Here is a 22,168-nt window from a genome sequence, read left to right as displayed (position 1 = left end):
TGATACATCAGGGAAATTCAGAAAATACATATCAGAGATGATTTGTGACCTGAGAGTTTCCAGCATACAGTGTGGACTTCCTAATCCAGCTGACAGTGGCTTCACTCCTGAATCATGCTGATCATTGTAACTGAGGTCCAGCTCTCTTAGACTGGAGGCCTTGGAGCTGACATCTGATGAGATCTCCCGGCAGCATTTCTCTGTGAGGTTTGTTTGATTCAACCTGTCAAATCTGAACAAAACAGCAACATTTTCCATTGCTATTTGCTATAGCTATTTTGACAGAATAAGGTGCCGTGGCTGCCAGATTTTCAGAAGTATGCGATACCAATTAATACTGATACTAATCAATCGCCATTGCTCATCATTCTCATGTAATTAGAGTTCTCAACAGGCCTGAAAATTGACTTGCAAATGTAATGGAGCGAAATTTCCCTCCTCTCCGCATCTGAAATTTTCACACAGAGAAGGATGCAGAGAATTGGTGCAGGAACCCCGCATGCAAGCAGCAGTGTGAATGGGGCTAGTGCTAGTGCGAGCCCAAAACTGGGGCATGAATGAATGAAACACTCTGGGCTGCTCTAACTGGAATCCTCACAGGAAAATGACTTAATTGACAACCTCATTCTACCTCATACAAACACGTCACAGGTGAATTACAACAGCCCCATTCACACTGCAGTTTGCATGCAGGGATCCTGTGCCACTTTGCATTTGTCTGTCAGCAGATGTTGTTGTGAAATGTGTTGTTGTTCTTCCAAAGTCAGACTTTGTTATCGTGCTGGATTTATTGAGGAAGCAAACGGAGTCAAATATTCTTTGTTACTCATCTAACGTGTTTCTGATGTTATCTCAGCCAATTAACAACCTGAAGGAGGTCACAACATCTGACTGTGTCGTTAATGTTTGAACAGGTTGGGCTGATAATGTTTTGTTTCTGACTCATTTAATGACTTGTTTTTCATGTCGGGTTGTTCAATGTTTATACTCTCAAACTTAAGTGAGGATGACAATTATATTGATCTGATGCTGTCTTTCTTAGCTCTCAGTGTTATCAGCCATGATGTGATTTTATACATGATTTCGTTTCAATCATGCAAATTTTACCAAAAAGAATGGCTCAAGGTTCGAGAGCTACATTCCAACATACACAGATCAGCCACAACATTAAAAGGACTAAGAGGTGAATAACATTGTTCATCTTGTTAAAATGCAGTGTTGCATGCAGGGAAACGTTCATGTCATTGATGTGGATGTTACTTGACATGCACCACCCACCTGAACACTGTTTCAGACAAATGATTTCCACGCTCAACAACAACAACAACATTCCATGTTGGCAGTGCCTCCTCCAGCAGGATAATGTGCCCTGTTACAAACTGATCAGGAATGGCCAGAGAAACGTGACAAAGTATTCAAAGTGTCAACTTGGCCTCCAAGTTTCCCAGATCCCAATCAAATCAAGCATCCATGGTCTGAACCAGAACAAGTCTGATCATACTTGTTCTGCAACAGTGTTCTGGTGGGTGGTCCACGTCAAGTGGCATCCACATAAATATCAGGACCCAAGGTTTCTCAGAACACTTCATTGTAACAAGTGATCAATGTTTTTTACTTCACAAATGAGTCTTTTTTATGTTCTGACTGGTGGATGTACAGGTTGGAATGAATCATTTATGTTTGTGTGCTGTGTTTTCATTGTTCTGATAATATGCTCCATGTGATCAGTGTTATCGAACTGATGTCCTGCACGTGTCTGTTTTCTGGTCATTTCTGGTAATGATTGATCAGCATGAGACACTATTTAAGGCTGAGATGAACACAAAAACTACACAGTAGAACTGAACAGACCGTCACTTTGAGAATGGAGATGACAATGCGTTTTCCTCTGTTGCTGCTGATCTGCTCTCTCTGCACGGCTCAGCTTCAAACAGAGTCTGACAACCACATTATTCCACTTGGAGGTGAAACTGAAGCTGTGAGAAGAGAACCAACAAATACTACTGACCAACCACAAGGATGTAAACAGGACATCCATGCTGTGCTGAGAGAGATGAGCGCCTCGTTGGCTGAACAGAGGGTGGAGATGAGGCACTTACAGAGAGAGAATGAAGGTGCAGTAGTATGTGAGGTAGTGAGGGAAGTTATACCGATAAGAATCACTGCTTTGTTACAGGAGGTTTTTGTATAATGTTGTCACACTGAACTGTTTGATGATTTGAAGATGTTGACCTGATGGTGGCCTAGATAAAAAGGTGAGGGATCACAAAGGATGTTACTATTCATCCTGAGGAGAACATGAATGCTGCACCAAACTTCATGACTATCATCAAATATTAATTGAGTTTTAGTTGTTTTTAAATGTTAACTAAATTTTGTTAATTGAAATCCTGACCGGATGATCATAGTAGATAAAATATAAATATAAATTTCATTTATCCAACAGTCAAGACATTTCAGTCTGTGTCAAAGTGGTGGACTGACTGAATGACTGACAGTGACATCTCATAGAGTCATGCAGCTGATGTGGCTGCAACAATAACTCAACAATTTCCAGAAGCTTTTCAAGGAAAAACTAACATGCAGACATTTATTTCATCATTCAAGCTCAAGCAGCAAAACTGAAGTTACAAACGACTGAGCAGGAGAAGCAGAAGACTGAGGTGGACAAACTAAAGCGAGAGCTTCAAGGTACTGTGTGGAGAACACTGTAGCTATCATGATGTGTAGACAGCAATGACCTATAATACTATATCAAATCTACAAATTAAAAATAAGCAATATTTCATTGTCTTAAGCCCAATCCGAAAAAAGCTTAAAGCAGACTGAGGTTGACAAGTGTAGTTTCTGGGCTGTCTTCATCAAAGGTGTCAGCGTGTAGCATGTTACAGATATCAAGCCTCTGAACCAGTGCAGCTGCACTCTGGTGTTCTCAAATCTATGGCAAAGTTCTGCCCAATGCTTTGCCCTCTGCTCTATCAGAAATCCTATCGAGCCTTCGATCTTAGGAAATCCACCAATTACCACCACCCTTCTGCGCTTGTGCGAGCCTTTTTTTAAAAAGTCTATTCACCTGCACCTTCCTACTTCTTCTAATTGGTCACTTTGGTGGAGCGAGGGTCCATCTATCCAATAGCAGAAAGAGAAGTTGACCTGCCTCCTTCTTCTGTACATTATCTAACTCTGCTGAGATCACTCCATGGAGCTTACAGCCTAAAGTGGACAAGATTATCTCTCCATGCTTATCTGGAAATGTATACATTAACTCAGCTCTGAACAACTGGCATGAGACATGAATTCAGTTTTAGTGCTCTTTAGGTAAACAGGTTACAGAAAATATGTCATGATGTGCATAAAATAACAAAAGTAGCCGCATTGTTTCCAAATATAACGGAGTAAAAGTACCAATTTTTCCCAAGAAGTCTATTCAAGTAACATTAACACCAACTGCATCAGAACTTAAAATAACAAATTACCACCAAAAGTTACACAGAGTAAATATAACTAGTTACCTCTGAAATCAGGACAATGAAACACTGAGTAAACACATTATAATTCATTCTGTTGCTTATGTCTGAATTCTCCTGACCACTTTAAGTGCTTTTTAACACAACATCTAAATGTTCAATGACCAAAGCCAACCTTGATGAAGACAGCCATGAGGAAGTACATGTATCTATCAAACATAGGTGTATGTGTAAACAGGTTACAGAAAATATGTCATGATGTGACTTTCTCCAGCACAAACAGCAGAGCTGATCTCCATTAAAGCCAGGACTAATGTCACAGAGAACCAGGTGGAGGTTCTAAAGAGGGATGGAGAAGGTAAGACTGACAACTAAACCAGCAATTCAATATTCAAACAGTTTAGTTCTCATGATGTTTGTCGAATGTAAAACCTTGTGTGATGTGAATAGCACATTAACACTGAGAATAATATAAGCCTTTAGATAACTTCATTGTGAAACATGATCATTGCTGCTGTAACGTCAGTCACTTTAAAACAAGTATGATCCTCTCTCAGTCAAACAGGTGGCTTTCTCAGCTTCACTGTTCGCTTCAGGCCATGGACATATCGGACCATTTAACACACAAACTCCCCTGGTCTACAGACACGTTGTGACAAACATTGGAAACGCCTACAACCCAAACACAGGTACTCAAAGTCACAAAATCAAATAATTTATTTGAGTTTTTGACTATGTCGAAATCTACCTGGCTGACAGGTGTTACAGCAGTTGATTCTTTGTTTAAAATGTCCCACAGGTTTTTTCATTGCATCAGTGAGAGGAGCCTACCACTTTGAGTTCCACATACATGGAGGTGGACATGCTTCACATCCTACAGCTGCTGTGTTGGTCAAGAATGGAGAAAATATTTTTATTGCATATGAACATCAGCCGTCCTATAGTGTGAACCCTTCTAATGGGGTCACGCTGCTTCTAGAGGTCGGGGATGTTGTTCTTATGAATCAGTGGGTTAACACATGGATATATGACAATCAAAATCATCATACCACCTTCAGTGGTCATCTGATTTTCACCATGTGAGCAGCAAACAGTCTTTTTTCTTCAACTATATGAAAACCTGCCCACACTGTAGTGTGTTTCACTACTTCTTGATAGATGTGTCATTTCTTTCTCTTTTATATGACAGCTGATTGACAACAACAATGTTTTCATCAGAAAATGTTTATGATTTTTTCATTTGCATGTCTTTTCTGATTAACATCAAAAAGCGCTGTGATGGACAGCTAGAGAACTTGTGACATTATTTCAAACACTAGATTAGCGAACTAAATTGTGATAAAAATGTATATAAATATGTTGACATGCAGAATTATTGTGTCTTGTTATGATTATGAAGGCTGGATGACAAAGGTTTGCATCAACAATCATTTGTACATATTAAACTTTATTAAACTTTTAAAACAATATTAATTGGTGTTGCATACTTCCCAAAATCTGGCAGCCACGGCACCTTATTCTGATAGAATAGCAAACGGTCAAGGCTGAGAATTGCTGGATGAGCAGCAAGTGTCTACATCATCACATTTCAGATATTTAGGTTAAAGGTGTGTTGAAAGGCTGCATAGTAGTTTGAATTTGTAGCAACCCTGCATGCTGTGGTTAAACATGTTTAAAAACTGATTTTAAAACCACTAAATGAGAAGTAAAAGCTTTGCAATTTAAGCATTACTAAAGTAAGTGTGAAAAAAGTATAAAAAGCATTATTAGCAAAAGGTATGCCCACATTTAATAAGAGTAAGACAGTCAAATGCTGTCGAGACAAGTTGCTTTGCGTGAGTTCATAAGGCAGCCCTGTTTTTAGCCTGATACAAATGCATGTTATGGCTTTTTAAAGGAGGGAGCTCCTTTTAACCTGAAGAATAAGAACTGAGCTGATATATCAGGGAAATTCAGAAAATACATATTAAAGATGATTTGTGGTGCACGTCAAGTGGCATCCACATAAATATCAGGACCCAAGGTTTCTCAGAACATTTCATTGTAACAAGTGATCAATGTTTTTTACTTCACAAATGAGTCTTTTTTATGTTCTGACTGATGGATGTACAGGTTGGAATGAATCATTTATGTTTGTGTGCTGTGTTTTCATTGTTCTGATGATATGCTCCATGTGATCAGTGTTATCAAACTGATGTCCTGCACGTGTCTGTTTTCTGGTAATTTCTGGTAATGATTGATCAGCATGAGACACTATTTAAGGCTGAGATGAACACAGAAACTACACAGAAGAACTGAACAGACCGTCACTTTGAGAATGGAGATGACAACGCGTTTTCCTCTGTTGCTGCTGATCTGCTCTCTCTGCACGGCTCAGCTTCAAACAGTGTCTGACAACAACATTATTCCACTTGGAGGTGAAACTGAAGCTGTGAGAAGAGAACCAACAAATACTACTGACCAACCACAAGGATGTAAACAGGACATCCATGCTGTGCTGAGAGAGATGAGCGCCTCGTTGGCTGAACAGAGGGTGGAGATGAGGCACTTACAGAGAGAGAATGAAGGTACAGTAGTATGTGAGGTAGTGAGGGAAGTTATACCGATAAGAATCACTGCTTTGTTACAGGAGGTTTTTGTATAATGTTGTAACACTGAACTGTTTGATGATTTGAAGATGTTGACCTGATGGTGGCCTAGATAAAAAGGTGAGAGATCACAGAGGATGTTACTATTCATCCTGAGGAGAACATGAATGCTGCACCAAACTTCATGATTATCATCAAATATTAATTGAGTTTTAGTTGTTGTTGAATGTTAACTCAATTTTTTTTTATTGAAATCCTGACCTGATGATCATAGTAGATAAAATATAAATATAAATGTCATTTATCCAACAGTCAAGATATTTCAGTCTGTGTCAAAGTGGCAGTGACATCTCATAGAGTCATGCAGCTGATGTGGCTGCAACAATAACTCAACAATTTCCAGAAGCTTTTCAAGGAAATTGACATTAAAGCAAAAACTAACATACAGACATTTATTCCATTATTCAAGCTCAAGCAGCGAAACTGACAAAACTGGAGTTACAGACGACTGAGCTGGAGAAGCAGAAGACTGAACTGGAGTTACAGAAGACTGAGATGGAGAAGCAGAAGACTGAGGTGGAGAAGCAGAAGACTGAGCTGGAGAAGCAGAAGACTGAGGTGGACAAACTAAAGCAAGAGCTTCAAGGTACTGTGTGGAGAACACTGTAGCTATCATTATGTGTAGAGAGCAATGACAGATAATACTACATCAAATCTACAAATTAAAAATAAGAACATTTATGTTGTGAATTATTGTGATATCTTATTGTCTTTAGCACAAACTGAAATAAGCTTAAAGCAGACTGAGGTTGACAAGTGTAGTTTCTGGGCTGTCTTCATCAAAGGTGTCAGTGTGTAGTATGTTACAGATATCAAGCCTCCGAACCAGTGCAGCTGCACTCTGGTGTTCTCAAATCTATGGCACAGTTCTGCCCAATGCTTTGCCCTCTGCTTTATCAGAAATCCTATCGAGACTTCGATCTTAGGAAATCTACCAATTACCACCACCCTTCTGCGCTCATGCCAGCCTTTTTTTAGGTCTATTCACCTGCACCTTCCTACTTCTTCTAATTGGTCACTTTGGTGGAGCGAGGGTCCATCTATCCAATAGTAGAAAGAGAAGTTGACCTGCCTCCTTCTTCTGTACATTATCTAACTCTGCTGAGATCACTCCATGGAGCTTATAGCCTAAAGTGGACAAGGTTGTCTCTCCATGCTTATCTGGAAACGTAGTAGTACCGATTTTTCTCAAAAAATCTACTCAAGTAACATTAACACCGACTGCATTAAAACTTAAAATACAAATTACCACCAAAAGTTACACAGAGTAAATGTAACTAGTTACCTCTGAAATCAGGACAATGAAACACTGAGTAAACACATTATAATTCATTCTGTTGGTCATGTCTGAATTCTCCTGACCAGTTTAAGTGCTTTTTAACACAACATCTAAATGTTCAATGACCAAAGCCAACCTTGATGAAGACAGCCATGACGAAGTACATGTATCTATCAAACATAGGTGTATGTGTAAACAGGTTACAGAAAATATGTCATGATGTGACTTTCTCCAGCACAAACAGCAGAGCTGATCTCCATTAAAGCCAGGACTAATGTCACAGAGAACCAGGTGGAGGTTCTAAAGAGGGATGGAGAAGGTAAGACTGACAACTAAACCAGCAATTCAATATTCAAACAGTTTAGTTCTCATAATATTTGTCGAATGTAAAACCTTGTGTGATGTGAATAGCACATTAACACTGAGAATAATACGAGGCTTTAGATAACTTCATTGTGAAACATGATCATTGCTGCTGTAACATCAGTCACTTTAAAACAAGTATGATCCTCTCTCAGTCAAACAGGTGGCTTTCTCAGCTTCACTGTTGGCTTCAGGCTCTGGACATATCGGACCATTTAACACACAAACTCCCCTGGTCTTCAGACACGTTGTGACAAACATTGGAAACGCCTACAACCCAAACACAGGTGCTCAAAGTCACAAAATCAAATCATTTGAGTTTTTGACTATGTCGACATCTACCTGGTTGACAGGTGTTACAGCAGTTGATTCTGTGTTTAAACTGTCCCACAGGTTTTTTCATTGCACCAGTGAGAGGAGCCTACCACTTTGAGTTCCACTTACATGGAGGTGGACATGCTTCACATGCTTCAGGTGCTGTGTTGGTCAAGAATGGAGAAAATATTTTTATTGCAATTGAACATCAGCCGTCCTATAGTGTGAACCCTTCTAATGGGGTCACGCTGCTTCTAGAGGTCGGGGATGTTGTTTTTATGCATCAGTGGGCTAACACAAGGATATATGACAGTCAAAATCATCATACCACCTTCAGTGGTCATCTGCTTTTCACCATGTGAGCAGCAAACAGTCTTTTTTCTTCAACTATATGAAAACCTGCCCACACTGTAGTGTGTATCACTACTTCTTGATAGATGTGTCATTTCTTTCTCTTTTATATGACAGCTGGTTGACAACAACAACAACAACATTTTCATCAGAAAATGTTTATGATTTTTTCATTTGTATGTTTTTTCTGATTTACATCAAAATGCACAGTGATGGACAGCTTGAGAACTTGTAACATTATTTCAAACACTAGATTAGCGAACTAATTTGTAATAAAAATGTATATAAATATGTTGACATGCAGAATTATTGTATTTTGTTTTGATTGTGACGGCTGGATGACAAAGGTTTGCATCAACAATCATTTGTACATATCAAACTGTATTAAACTTTTAAAACAATATTAATTGGTGTTGCATACTTCCCAAAATCTGGCAGCCACGGCACATTATTCTGATAAAATAGCAAACGGTCAAGGCTGAGAAGTGCTGGATGAGCAGCAAGTGTCTACATCATCACATTTCAGATATTTAGGTTAAAGGTGTGTTGAAAGGCTGCATAGTAGTTTGAATTTGTAGCAACCCTCCATGCTGTGGTTAAACATGTTTAAAAACTGATTTTAAAACTACTAAATGAGAAGTAAAAGCTTTGCAATTTAAGCATCATTAAAGTAAGTGTTAAAAGTATAAAAAAGTACTATCAGCAACATTTAATAAGAGTAAGACAGTCAAATGCTTTTAAGACAAGTTGCTTTGCATGAGTTCATAAAGCAGCCCTGTTTTTAGCCTGATACAAATGCATGTTATAGCTTTTTAAAGGAGGGAGCTCCTTTTAACCTGAAGAATAAGAACTGAGCTGATATATCAGGGAAATTCAGAAAACACATATCAGAGGTGATTTGTGGTGCACGTCAAGTGGCATCCACATAAATATCAGGAACCAAGGTTTCTCAGAACATTTCATTGTAACATGTGATCAATGTTTTTTACTTCACAAATGAGTCTTTTTTATGTTCTGACTGATGGGTGTACAGGTTGGAATGAATCATTTATGTTTGTGTGCTGTGTTTTCATTGTTCTGATGATATGCTCCATGTGATCAGTGTCATCAAACTGATATCCTGCACGTGTCTGTTTTCTGGTAATTTCTGGTAATGATTGATCAGCATGAGACACTATTTAAGGCTGAGATGAACACAGAAACTACACAGTAGAACTGAACAGACCGTCACTTTGAGAATGGAGATGACAACGCGCTTTCCTCTGTTGCTGCTGATCTGCTCTCTCTGCACGGCTCAGCTTCAAACAGAGTCTGACAACCGAATTATTCCACTTGGAGGAGAAACTGAAGCTGTGAGAAGAGAACCAACAAATACTGCTGACCAACCACAAGGATGTAAACAGGACATCCATGCTGTGCTGAGAGAGATGAGCGCCTCGTTGGCTCAACAGAGGGTGGAGATGAGGCACTTACAGAGAGAGAATGAAGGTACAGTAGTATGTGAGGTAGTGAGGGAAGTTATACCGATAAGAATCACTGCTTTGTTACAGGAGGTTTTTGTATAATGTTGTAACACTGAACTGTTTGATGATTTGAAGATGTTGACCTGATGGTGGCCTAGATAAAAAGGTGAGAGATCACAGAGGATGTTACTATTCATCCTGAGGAGAACATGAATGCTGCACCAAACTTCATGACTATCATCAAATATTAATTGAGTTTTAGTTGTTTTTAAATGTTAACTAAATTTTGTTAATTGAAATCCTGACCGGATGATCATAGTAGATAAAATATAAATATACATTTCATTTATCCAACAGTCAAGATATTTCAGTCTGTGTCAAAGTGGTGGACTGACTGAATGACTGACAGTGACATCTCTTAGAGTAATGCAGCTGATGTGGCTACAACAATTACTCAACTATTCCCAGAAGCTTTTCAAGGAAATTGACATTGAAGCAAAAACTAACATACAGACATTTATTTTATTATTCAAGCTCAAGCAGAGAAACTGAACAAACTGGAGTTACAGACGACTGAGCTTGAGAAGCAGAAGACTGAACTGAAGTTACAGAAGACTGAGGTGGACAAACTAAAGCAAGAGCTTCAAGGTACTGTGTGGAGAACACTGTAGCTATCATGATGTGTAGAGAGCAATGACAGATAATACTACATCAAATCTACAAATTAAAAATAAGAACATTTATGTTGTGAATTATTGTGATATCTTATTGTCTTTAGCACAAACTGAAATAAGCTTAAAGCAGACTGAGGTTGACAAGTGTAGTTTCTGGGCTGTCTTCATCAAAGGTGTCAGCGTGTAGCATGTTACAGATATCAAGCCTCTGAACCAGTGCAGCCGCACTCTGGTGTTCTCAAATCTATGGCAAAGTTCTGCCCAATGCTTTGCCCTCTGCTCTATCAGAAATCCTACCGAGCCTTCGATCTCAGGAAATCTACCAATTACCACCACCCTTCTGCGCTTATGCCAGCCTTTTTTTAAAAGTCTATTCACATGCACCTTCCTACTTCTTCTAATTGGTCACTTTGGTGGAGCGAGGGTCCATCTATCCAATAGCAGAAAGAGAAGTTGACCTGCCTCCTTCTTCTGTACATTATCTAACTCTGCTGAGATCACTCCATGGAGCTTATAGCCTAAAGTGGACAAGGTTGTCTCTCCATGCTTATCTGGAAACGTAGTAGTACCGATTTTTCTCAAAAAATCTACTCAAGTAACATTAACACCGACTGCATTAAAACTTAAAATACAAATTACCACCAAAAGTTACACAGAGTAAATGTAACTAGTTACCTCTGAAATCAGGACAATGAAACACTGAGTAAACACATTATAATTCATTCTGTTGGTCATGTCTGAATTCTCCTGACCAGTTTAAGTGCTTTTTAACACAACATCTAAATGTTCAATGACCAAAGCCAACCTTGATGAAGACAGCCATGACGAAGTACATGTATCTATCAAACATAGGTGTATGTGTAAACAGGTTACAGAAAATATGTCATGATGTGACTTTCTCCAGCACAAACAGCAGAGCTGATCTCCATTAAAGCCAGGACTAATGTGACAGAGAACCAGGTGGAGGTTCTAAAGAGGGATGGAAAAGGTAAGACTGACAACTAAACCAGCAATTCAATATTCAAACAGTTTAGTTCTCATAATATTTGTCGAATGTAAAACCTTGTGTGATGTGAATAGCACATTAACACTGAGAATAATACGAGGCTTTAGATAACTTCATTGTGAAACATGATCATTGTTGCTGTAACATCAGTCACTTTAAAACAAGTATGATCCTCTCTCAGTCAAACAGGTGGCTTTCTCAGCTTCACTGTTGGCTTCAGGCTCAGGAACTCTTGGACCATTTAACACACGCACTCCCCTGGTCTTCAGACACGTTGTGACAAACATTGGAAACGCCTACAACCCAAACACAGGTGCTCAAAGTCACAAAATCAAATCATTTGAGTTTTTGACTATGTTGACATCTACCTGGTTGACGGGTGTTACAGCAGTTGATTCTGTGTTTAAAATGTCCCACAGGTTTTTTCATTGCACCAGTGAGAGGAGCCTACCACTTTGAGTTCCACATATATGGACATGGACATGCTTCACATCCTACAGCTGCTGTGTTGGTCAAGAATGGAGAAAATATTTTTATTGCATATGAACATCAGCCGTCCTATAGTGTGAACCCTTCTAATGGGGTCACGCTGCTTCTAGAGGTCGGGGATGTTGTTCTTATGAATCAGTGGACTAACACAAGGATATATGACAATCAAAATCATCATACCACCTTCAGTGGTCATCTGATTTTCACCATGTGAGCAGCAAACAGTCCTTTTTCTTTAACTATATGAAAACCTGCCCACACTGTAGTGTGTATCACTACTTCTTGATCGATGTGTCATTTCTTTCTCTTTTATATGACAGCTGATTGACAACAACAATGTTTTCATCAGAAAATGTTTATGATTTTTTCATTTGCATGTCTTTTCTGATTTACATCAAAATGCACAGTGATGGACAGCTAGAGAACTTGTGACATTATTTCAAACACTAGATTACCGAACTAATTTGTAATAAAAATGTATATAAATATGTTGACATGCAGAATTATTGTATCTTGTTATGATTGTGAAGGCTGGATGACAAAGGTTTGCATCAACAATCATTTGTACATATTAAACTTTATTAAACTTTTAAAACAATATTAATTGGTGTTGCATACTTCCCAAAATCTGGCAGCCACGGCACCTTATTCTGATAAAATAGCAAACGGTCAAGGCTGGGAAGTGCTGGATGAGCAGCAAGTGTCTACATCATCACATTTCAGATATTTAGGTTAAAGGTGTGTTGAAAGGCTGCATAGTAGTTTGAATTTGTAGCAACCCTCCATGCTGTGGTTAAACATGTTTAAAAACTGATTTTAAAACTACTAAATGAGAAGTAAAAGCTTTGCAATTTAAGCATCATTAAAGTAAGTGTTAAAAGTATAAAAAAGTACTATCAGCAACATTTAATAAGAGTAAGACAGTCAAATGCTTTTAAGACAAGTTGCTTTGCATGAGTTCATAAAGCAGCCCTGTTTTTAGCCTGATACAAATGCATGTTATAGCTTTTTAAAGGAGGGAGCTCCTTTTAACCTGAAGAATAAGAACTGAGATGATATATCAGGGAAATTCAGAAAACACATATTGGAGGTGATATGTGGTGCACGTCAAGTGGCATCCACATAAATATCAGGAACCAAGGTTTCTCAGAACATTTCATTATAACAAGTGATCAATGTTTTTTACTTCACAAATGAGTCTTTTTTATGTTCTGACTGATGGATGTACAGGTTGGTATGAATCATTTATGTTTGTGTGCTGTGTTTTCATTGTTCTGATGATATGCTCCATGTGATCAGTGTCATCAAACTGATATCCTGCACGTGTCTGTTTTCTGGTAATTTCTGGTAATGATTGATCAGCATGAGACACTATTTAAGGCTGAGATGAACACAGAAACTACACAGTAGAACTGAACAGACCGTCACTTTGAGAATGGAGATGACAACGCGCTTTCCTCTGTTGCTGCTGATCTGCTCTCTCTGCACGGCTCATCTTCAAACAGAGTCTGACAACAACATTATTCCACTTGGAGGAGAAACTGAAGCTGTGAGAAGAGAACCAACAAATACTACTGACCAACCACAAGGATGTAAACAGGACATCCATGCTGTGCTGAGAGAGATGAGCGCCTCGTTGGCTGAACAGAGGGTGGAGATGAGCCACTTACAGAGAGAGAATGAAGGTACAGTAGTATGTGAGGTAGTGAGGGAAGTTATACCGATAAGAATCACTGCTTTGTTACAGGAGGTTTTTGTATGATGTTGTAACACTGAACTGTTTGATGATTTGAAGATGTTGACCTGATGGTGGCCTAGATAAAAAGGTGAGGGATCACAGAGGATGTTACTATTCATCCTGAGGAGAACATGAATGCTGCACCAAACTTCATGACTATCATCAAATATTAATTGAGTTTTAGTTGTTGTTAAATGTTAACTCAATTTTGTTAATTAAAATCCTGACGTGATGATCATAGTAGACAAAATATAAATATACATTTCATTTATCCAACAGTCAAGATATTTCAGTCTGTGTCAAAGTGGTGGACTGACTGAATGACTGACAGTGACATCTCTTAGAGTAATGCAGCTGATGTGGCTACAACAATTACTCAACTATTCCCAGAAGCTTTTCAAGGAAATTGACATCAAAGCAAAAACTGACTTACAGATATTTATTTCATTATTCAAGCTCAAGCAGCGAAACTGACAAAACTGGAGTTACAGACGACTGAGCTGGAGAAGCAGAAGACTGAGCTGGAGTTACAGAAGACTAAACTGGAGAAGCAGCAGACTGAGCTGGAGTTACAGACGACTGAACTGGAGAAGCAGAAGACTGAGGTGGACAAACTAAAGCAAGAGCTTCAAGGTACTGTGTGGAGAACACTGTAGCTATCATGATGTGTAGAGAGCAATGACAGATAATACTACATCAAATCTACAAATTAAAAATAAGAACATTTATGTTGTGAATTATAGTGATATCTTATTGTCTTTAGCACAAACTGAAATAAGCTTAAAGCAGACTGAGGTTGACAAGTGTAGTTTCTGGGCTGTCTTCATCAAAGGTGTCAGCGTGTAGCATGTTACAGATATCAAGCCTCCGAACCAGTGCAGCTGCACTCTGGTGTTCTCAAATCTATGGTAAAGTTCTGCCCAATGCTTTGCCCTCTGCTCTGTCAGAAATCCTATCGAGCCTTCGATCTTAGGAAATCTACCAATTACCACCACCCTTCTGGGCTTCTGCCAGCCTTTTTTTAAAAGTCTATTCACCTGCACCTTCCTACTTCTTCTAATTGGTCACTTTGGTGGAGCGAGGGTCCATCTATCCAATACCAGAAAGAGAAGTTGAACTGCCTCCTTCTTCTGTACATTATTTAGAAGTGAAGAAGTGAACACACAACTGTATTTATTTTAAAGACAACGCCAAATCATCTGTGGTAGGACTGATAACAAAGCTCCAGCAGACCTGGGCCCATCTGTCTCTTAACAGAATGAGCATGAGTGCATAAAATAACAAAAGTAGCCGCATTGTTTCCAAATGTAACAGAGTAAAAGTACAGATTTTTCTCCAAAAATCTACTCAAGTAACATGAACACCGACTGCATTAAAACTTAAAATACAAATTACCACCAAAAGTTACTAAAGTACATGTAACAGAGTAAATGTAACTAGTTACCTTTGAAATCAGGACAATGAAACACTGAGTAAACACATTATAAGTCATTCTGTTGCTTATGTCTGAATTCTCCTGACCAGTTTAAGTGCTTTTTAACACAACATCTAAATGTTCAATGACCAAAGCCAACCTTGATGAAGACAGCCATGATGAAGTACATGTATCTATCAAACATAGGTGTATGTGTAAACAGGTTACAGAAAATATGTCATGATGTGACTTTCTCCAGCACAAACAGCAGAGCTGATCTCCATTAAAGCCAGGACTAATGTCACAGAGAACCAGGTGGAGGTTCTAAAGAGGGATGGAGAAGGTAAGACTGACAACTAAACCAGCAATTCAATATTCAAACAGTTTAGTTCTCATAATATTTGTCGAATGTAAAACCTTGTGTGATGTGAATAGCACATTAACACTGAGAATAATATGAGCCTTTAGATAACTTCATTGTGAAACATGATCATCGTTGCTGTAACATCAGTCACTTTAAAACAAGTATGATTCTCTCTCAGTCAAACAGGTGGCTTTCTCAGCTTCACTGTTTGCTTCAGGCCAAGGACATATCGGACCATTTAACACACACACTCCCCTGGTCTACAGACACGTTGTGACAAACATTGGAAACGCCTACAACCCAAACACAGGTGCTCAAAGTCACAAAATCAAATCATTTATTTGAGTTTTTGACTATGTCGACATCTACCTGGTTGACAGGTGTTACAGCAGTTGATTCTTTGTTTAAAATGTCCCACAGGTTTTTTCATTGCACCAGTGAGAGGAGCCTACCACTTTGAGTTCCACATACATGGAGGTGGACATGCTTCACATCCTTCAGGTGCTGTGTTGGTCAAGAATGGAGAAAATATTTTTATTGCATATGAACATCAGCCGTCCTATAGTGTGAGCCCTTCTAATGGGGTCACGCTGCTTCTAGAGGTCGGGGATGTTGTTTTTATGCATCAGTGGGCTAACACAAGGATATATGACAGTCAAAATCATCATACCACCTTCAGTGGTCATCTGATTTTCACCATGTGAGCAGCAAACAGTCTTTTTTCTTCAACTATATGAAAACCTGCCGACACTGTAGTGTATATCACTACTTCTTGATAGATGTGTCATTTCTTTCTCTTTTATATGACAGCTGATTGACAACAACAATGTTTTCATCAGAAAATGTTTATGATTTTTTCATTTGCATGTCTTTTCTGATTAACATCAAAATGCACAGTGATGGACAGCTAGAGAACTTGTGACATTATTTCAAACACTAGATTACCGAACTAATTTGTAATAAAAATGTATATAAATATGTTGACATGCAGAATTATTGTATCTTGTTATGATTGTGAAGGCTGGATGACAAAGGTTTGCATTAACAATCATTTGTACATATTAAACTTTATTAAACTTTCAAAACAATATTCATTCGTGTTGCATACTTCCCAAAATCTGGCAGCCACGGCACCTTATTCTGATAAAATAGCAAACGGTCAAGGCTGAGAAGTGTTGATGAGCAGCAAGTGTCTACATCATCACATTTCAGATATTTAGGTTCAAGGTGTGTTGAAAGGCTGCATAGTAGTTTGAATTTGTAGCAACCCTGCATGCTGAGGTTAAACATGTTCAAAAAGTGATTTTAAAACTACTAAATGAGAAGTAAAAGCTTTCCAATTTAAGCATTACTGAAGTAAGTGTAAAAAAAGTATAAAAGTATTATTAGCAAAAGGTATGCCCACATTTAATAAGAGTAAGACAGTCAGATGCTTTTAAGACAAGTTGCTTTGCGTGAGTTCATAAAGCAGCCCTGTTTTTAGCCTGATACAAATGCATGTTATAGCTTTTTAAAGGAGGGAGCTCCTTTTAACCTGAAGAATAAGAACTGAGATGATATATCAGGGAAATTCAGAAAATACATATTAGAGATGATTTGTGGTGCACGTCAAGTGGCATCCACATAAATATCAGGACCCAAGGTTTCTCAGAACATTTCATTGTAACATGTGATCAATGTTTTTTACTTCACAAATGAGTCTTTTTTATGTTCTGACTGACTGATGTACAGGTTCACATGAATCATTTATGTTTGTGTGCTGTGTTTTCATTGTTCTGATGATATGCTCCATGTGATCAGTGTTATCAATCTGATATCCTGCACGTGTCTGTTTTCTGGTAATTTCTGGTAATGATTGATCAGCATGAGACACTATATAAGGCTGAGATGAGCACAGAAACTACACAGTAGAACTGAACAGACCATCACTTTGAGAATGGAGATGACAATGCGTTTTCCTCTGTTGCTGCTGATCTGCTCTCTCTGCACGGCTCAGCTTCAAACAGAGTCTGACAACCACATTATTCCACTTGGAGGTGAAACTGAAGTTGTAAGAAGAGAACCAGCAAATACTACTGACCAACAAGAAGGATGTAAACAGGACATCCATGCTGTGCTGAGAGAGATGAGCGCCTCGTTGGCTGAACAGAGGGTGGAGATGAGGCACTTACAGAGAGAGAATGAAGGTACAGTAGTATGTGAGGTAGTGAGGGAAGTTATACCGATAAGAATCACTGCTTTGTTACGGGAGGTTTTTGTATAATGTTGTAACACTGAACTGTTTGATGATTTGAAGATGTTGACCTGATGGTGGCCTAGATAAAAAGGTGAGGGATCACAGAGGATGTTACTATTCATCCTGAGGAGAACATGAATGCTGCACCAAACTTCATGACTATCATCAAATATTAATTGAGTTTTAGTTGTTTTTAAATGTTAACTCAATTTTGTTAATTGAAATCCTGACCGGATGATCATAGTAGATAAAATATAAATATAAATTACATTTATCCAACAGTCAAGACATTTCAGTCTGTGTCAAAGTGGTGGACTGACTGAATGACTGACAGTGACATCTCATAGAGTCATGCAGCTGATGTGGCTGCAACAATAACTCAACAATTTCCAGAAGCTTTTCAAGGAAAAACTAACATACAGACATTTATTTCATCATTCAAGCTCAAGCAGTAAAACTGGAGTTACAGACGACTGAGCTGGAGAAGCAGAAGACTGAACTGAAGTTACAGAAGACTGAGGTGGACAAACTAAAGCAAGTGCTTCAAGGTACTGTGTGGAGAACACTGTAGCTATCATGATGTGTAGAGAGCAATGACAGATAATACTACATCAAATCCAGAAATTAAAAATAAGAACATTTATGTTGTGAATTATTGTGATATCTTATTGTCTTTAGCACAAACTGAAATAAGCTTAAAGCAGACTGAGGTTGACAAGTGTAGTTTCTGGGCTGTCTTCATCAAAGGTGTCAGCGTGTAGCATGTTACAGATATCAAGCCTCTGAACCAGTGCAGCCGCACTCTGGTGTTCTCAAATCTATGGCAAAGTTCTGCCCAATGCTTTGCCCTCTGCTCTGTCAGAAATCCTACCGAGCCTTCGATCTTAGGAAATCTTCCAATTACCACCACCCTTCTGGGCTTCTGCGAGCCTTTTTTAAAAAGTCTATTCACCTGCACCTTCATACTTCTTCTAATTGGTCACTTTGGTGGAGCGAGGGTCCATCTATCCAATAGCAGAAAGAGAAGTTGACCTGCCTCCTTCTTCTGTACATTATCTAACTCTGCTGAGATCACTCCGTGGAGCTTACAGCCTAAAGTGGACAAGATTATCTCTCCATGCTTATCTGGAAATGTATACATTAAGTCAGCTCTGAACAACTGGCATGAGACATGAATTCAGTTTTAGTGCTCTTTAGGTAACAGGTTACAGAAAATATGTCATGATGTGCATGAAATAACAAAAGTAGCCGCATTGTTTCCAAATATAACGGAGTAAAAGTACCAATTTCTCTCAAGAAATCTATTCAAGTAACATTAACACCGACTGCATTAAAACTTAAAATAACAAATTACCACCAAAAGTTACACAGAGTAAATATAACTAGTTACCTCTGAAATCAGGACAATGAAACACTGAGTAAACACATTATAATTCATTCTGTTGCTTATGTCTGAATTCTCCTGACCAGTTTAAGTGCTTTTTAACACAACATCTAAATGTTCAATGACCAAAGCCAACCTTGATGAAGACAGCCATGATGAAGTACATGTATCTATCAAACATAGGTGTCTGTGTAAACAGGTTACAGAAAATATGTCATGATGTGACTTTCTCCAGCACAAACAGCAGAGCTGATCTCCATTAAAGCCAGGACTAATGTCACAGAGAACCAGGTGGAGGTTCTAAAGAGGGATGGAGAAGGTAAGACTGACAACTAAACCAGCAATTCAATATTCAAACAGTTTAGTTCTCATAATATTTGTCGAATGTAAAACCTTGTGTGATGTGAATAGCACATTAACACTGAGAATAATACGAGGCTTTAGATAACTTCATTGTGAAACATGATCATTGTTGCTGTAACATCAGTCACTTTAAAACAAGTATGATTTTCTCTCAGTCAAACAGGTGGCTTTCTCAGCTTCACTGTTCACTTCAGGCTCAGGAACTCTTGGACCATTTAACACACACACTCCCCTGGTCTTCAGACACGTTGTGACAAACATTGGAAACGCCTACAACCCAAACACAGGTACTCAAAGTCACAAAATCAAATCATTTATTTGAGTTTTTGACGATGTCGTCATCTACCTGGTTGACAGGTGTTACAGCAGTTGATTCTGTGTTTAAAATGTCCCACAGGTTTTTTCATTGCACCAGTGAGAGGAGCCTACCACTTTGAGTTCCACATATATGGAGGTGGACATGCTTCACATCCTACAGCTGCTGTGTTGGTCAAGAATGGAGAAAATATTTTTATTGCATATGAACATCAGCCGTCCTATAGTGTGAACCCTTCTAATGGGGTCACGCTGCTTCTAGAGGTCGGGGATGTTGTTTTTATGCATCAGTGGGCTAACACAAGGATATATGACAGTCAAAATCATCATACCACCTTCAGTGGTCATCTGATTTTCACCATGTGAGCAGCAAACAGTCTTTTTTCTTCAACTATATGAAAACCTGCCGACACTGTAGTGTATATCACTACTTCTTGATAGATGTGTCATTTCTTTCTCTTTTATATGACAGCTGATTGACAACAACAATGTTTTCATCAGAAAATGTTTATGATTTTTTCATTTGCATGTCTTTTCTGATTAACATCAAAATGCACAGTGATGGACAGCTAGAGAACTTGTGACATTATTTCAAACACTAGATTACCGAACTAATTTGTAATAAAAATGTATATGAATGTGTTGACATGCAGAATTATTGTATCTTGTTATGATTATGAAGGCTGGATGACAAAGGTTTGCATCAACAATCATTTGTACATATTAAACTTTATTAAACTTTTAAAACAATATTAATTGGTGTTGCATACTTCCCAAAATCTGGCAGCCACGGCACCTTATTCTGATCAAACAGCAAACTGTCAAGGCTGAGAAGTGCTGATGAGCAGCAAGTGTCTACAGCATCACATTTCAGATATTTAGGTTAAAGTTGTGTCGAAAGGCTGCATAGTAGTTTGAATTTGTAGCAACCCTGCATGCTGTGGTTAAACATGTTTAAAAAAGTGATTTTAAAACTACTAAATGAGAAGTAAAAGCTTTGCAATTTAAGCATTACTAAAGTAAGTGTGAAAAAAGTATAAAAAGCATTATTAGCAAAAGGTATGCCCACATTTAATAAGAGTAAGACAGTCAGATGCTTTTAAGACAAGTTGCTTTGCATGAGTTCATAAAGCAGCCCTGTTTTTAGCCTGATACAAATACATGTTATAGCTTTTTAAAGGAGGGAGCTCCTTTTAACCTGAAGAATAAGAACTGAGCTGATATATCAGGGAAATTCAGAAAACACATATTGGAGATGATTTGTGGTGCACATCAAGTGGCATCCACATAAATATCAGGACCTAAGGTTTCTCAGAACATTTCATTGTAACAAGTGATCAATGTTCTTTACTTCACAAATGAGTCTTTTTTATGTTCTGACTGATGGGTGTACAGTTTCGAATGAATCATTTATGTTTGTGTGCTGTGTTTTCATTGTTCTGATGATATGCTCCATGTGATCAGTGTTATCAATCTTATGTCCTGCACGTGTCTGTTTTCTGGTAATTTCTGGTAATGATTGATCAGCATGAGACACTATTTAAGGCTGAGATGAACACAGAAACTACACAGAAGAACTGAACAGACGGTCACTTTGAGAATGGAGATGACAATGCGTTTTCCTCTGTTGTTGCTGATCTGCTCTCTCTGCACGGCTCAGCTTCAAACAGAGTCTGACAACCACATTATTCCACTTGGAGGTGAAACTGAAGCTGTAAGAAGAGAACCAACAAATACTACTGACCAACCACAAGGATGTAAACAGGACATCCATGCTGTGCTGAGAGAGATGAGCGCCTCGTTGGCTGAACAGAGGGTGGAGATGAGCCACTTACAGAGAGAGAATGAAGGTACAGTAGTATGTGAGGTAGTGAGGGAAGTTATACCGATAAGAATCACTGCTTTGTTACAGGAGGTTTTTGTATAATGTTGTAACACTGAACTGTTTGATGATTTGAAGATGTTGACCTGATGGTGGCCTAGATAAAAAGGTGAGAGATCACAGAGGATGTTACTATTCATCCTGAGGAGAACATGAATGCTGCACCAAACTTCATGACTATCATCAAATATTAATTGAGTTTTAGTTGTTTTTAAATGTTAACTAAATTTTGTTAATTGAAATCCTGACCGGATGATCATAGTAGATAAAATATAAATATAAATTTCATTTATCCAACAGTCAAGACATTTCAGTCTGTGTCAAAGTGGTGGACTGACTGAATGACTGACAGTGACATCTCATAGAGTCATGCAGCTGATGTGGCTGCAACAATAACTCAACAATTTCCAGAAGCTT

General features: G+C 38.4%; 2 protein-coding genes across 5 annotated transcripts in view; one reads left to right on the top strand and one right to left on the bottom strand.

The window, feature by feature from the left end:
* Positions 1 to 22,168, bottom strand: part of LOC115577227 (NACHT, LRR and PYD domains-containing protein 12-like) — a 55,339-nt gene that overhangs the window by 24,234 nt on the left and 8,937 nt on the right. The gene's annotated exons all lie outside the window — the stretch shown is intronic.
* Positions 9,626 to 20,621, top strand: LOC115577240 (cerebellin-1-like). Of its 4 annotated transcripts, none has more exons than XM_030410227.1 (5): positions 9,626 to 9,911; positions 14,250 to 14,426; positions 15,467 to 15,550; positions 15,750 to 15,881; positions 15,992 to 16,662. In XM_030410227.1, the coding sequence occupies exons 1-5, from the start codon at positions 9,662 to 9,664 to the stop codon at positions 16,273 to 16,275; spliced, it is 927 nt and encodes a 308-aa protein (XP_030266087.1). In that variant the 5' UTR covers positions 9,626 to 9,661; the 3' UTR covers positions 16,276 to 16,662. The 4 variants fall into 4 exon arrangements, with proteins under 4 accessions (XP_030266087.1, XP_030266086.1, XP_030266089.1 ...); XM_030410226.1 differs by lacking the exon at positions 9,626 to 9,911 and adding an exon at positions 13,465 to 13,740; XM_030410229.1 differs by lacking the exons at positions 9,626 to 9,911; positions 14,250 to 14,426; positions 15,467 to 15,550; positions 15,750 to 15,881; positions 15,992 to 16,662 and adding exons at positions 13,473 to 13,740; positions 18,251 to 18,355; positions 19,427 to 19,510; positions 19,710 to 19,841; positions 19,952 to 20,621.

The sequence above is a fragment of the Sparus aurata genome, chromosome 24 (genome assembly GCF_900880675.1).
Source record: "Sparus aurata chromosome 24, fSpaAur1.1, whole genome shotgun sequence".
NCBI classification, from domain to species: domain Eukaryota; kingdom Metazoa; phylum Chordata; class Actinopteri; order Spariformes; family Sparidae; genus Sparus; species Sparus aurata.
Note: the sequence above shows the minus strand (reverse complement) of the source record. Positions and strands in the feature narration are given on the sequence as shown.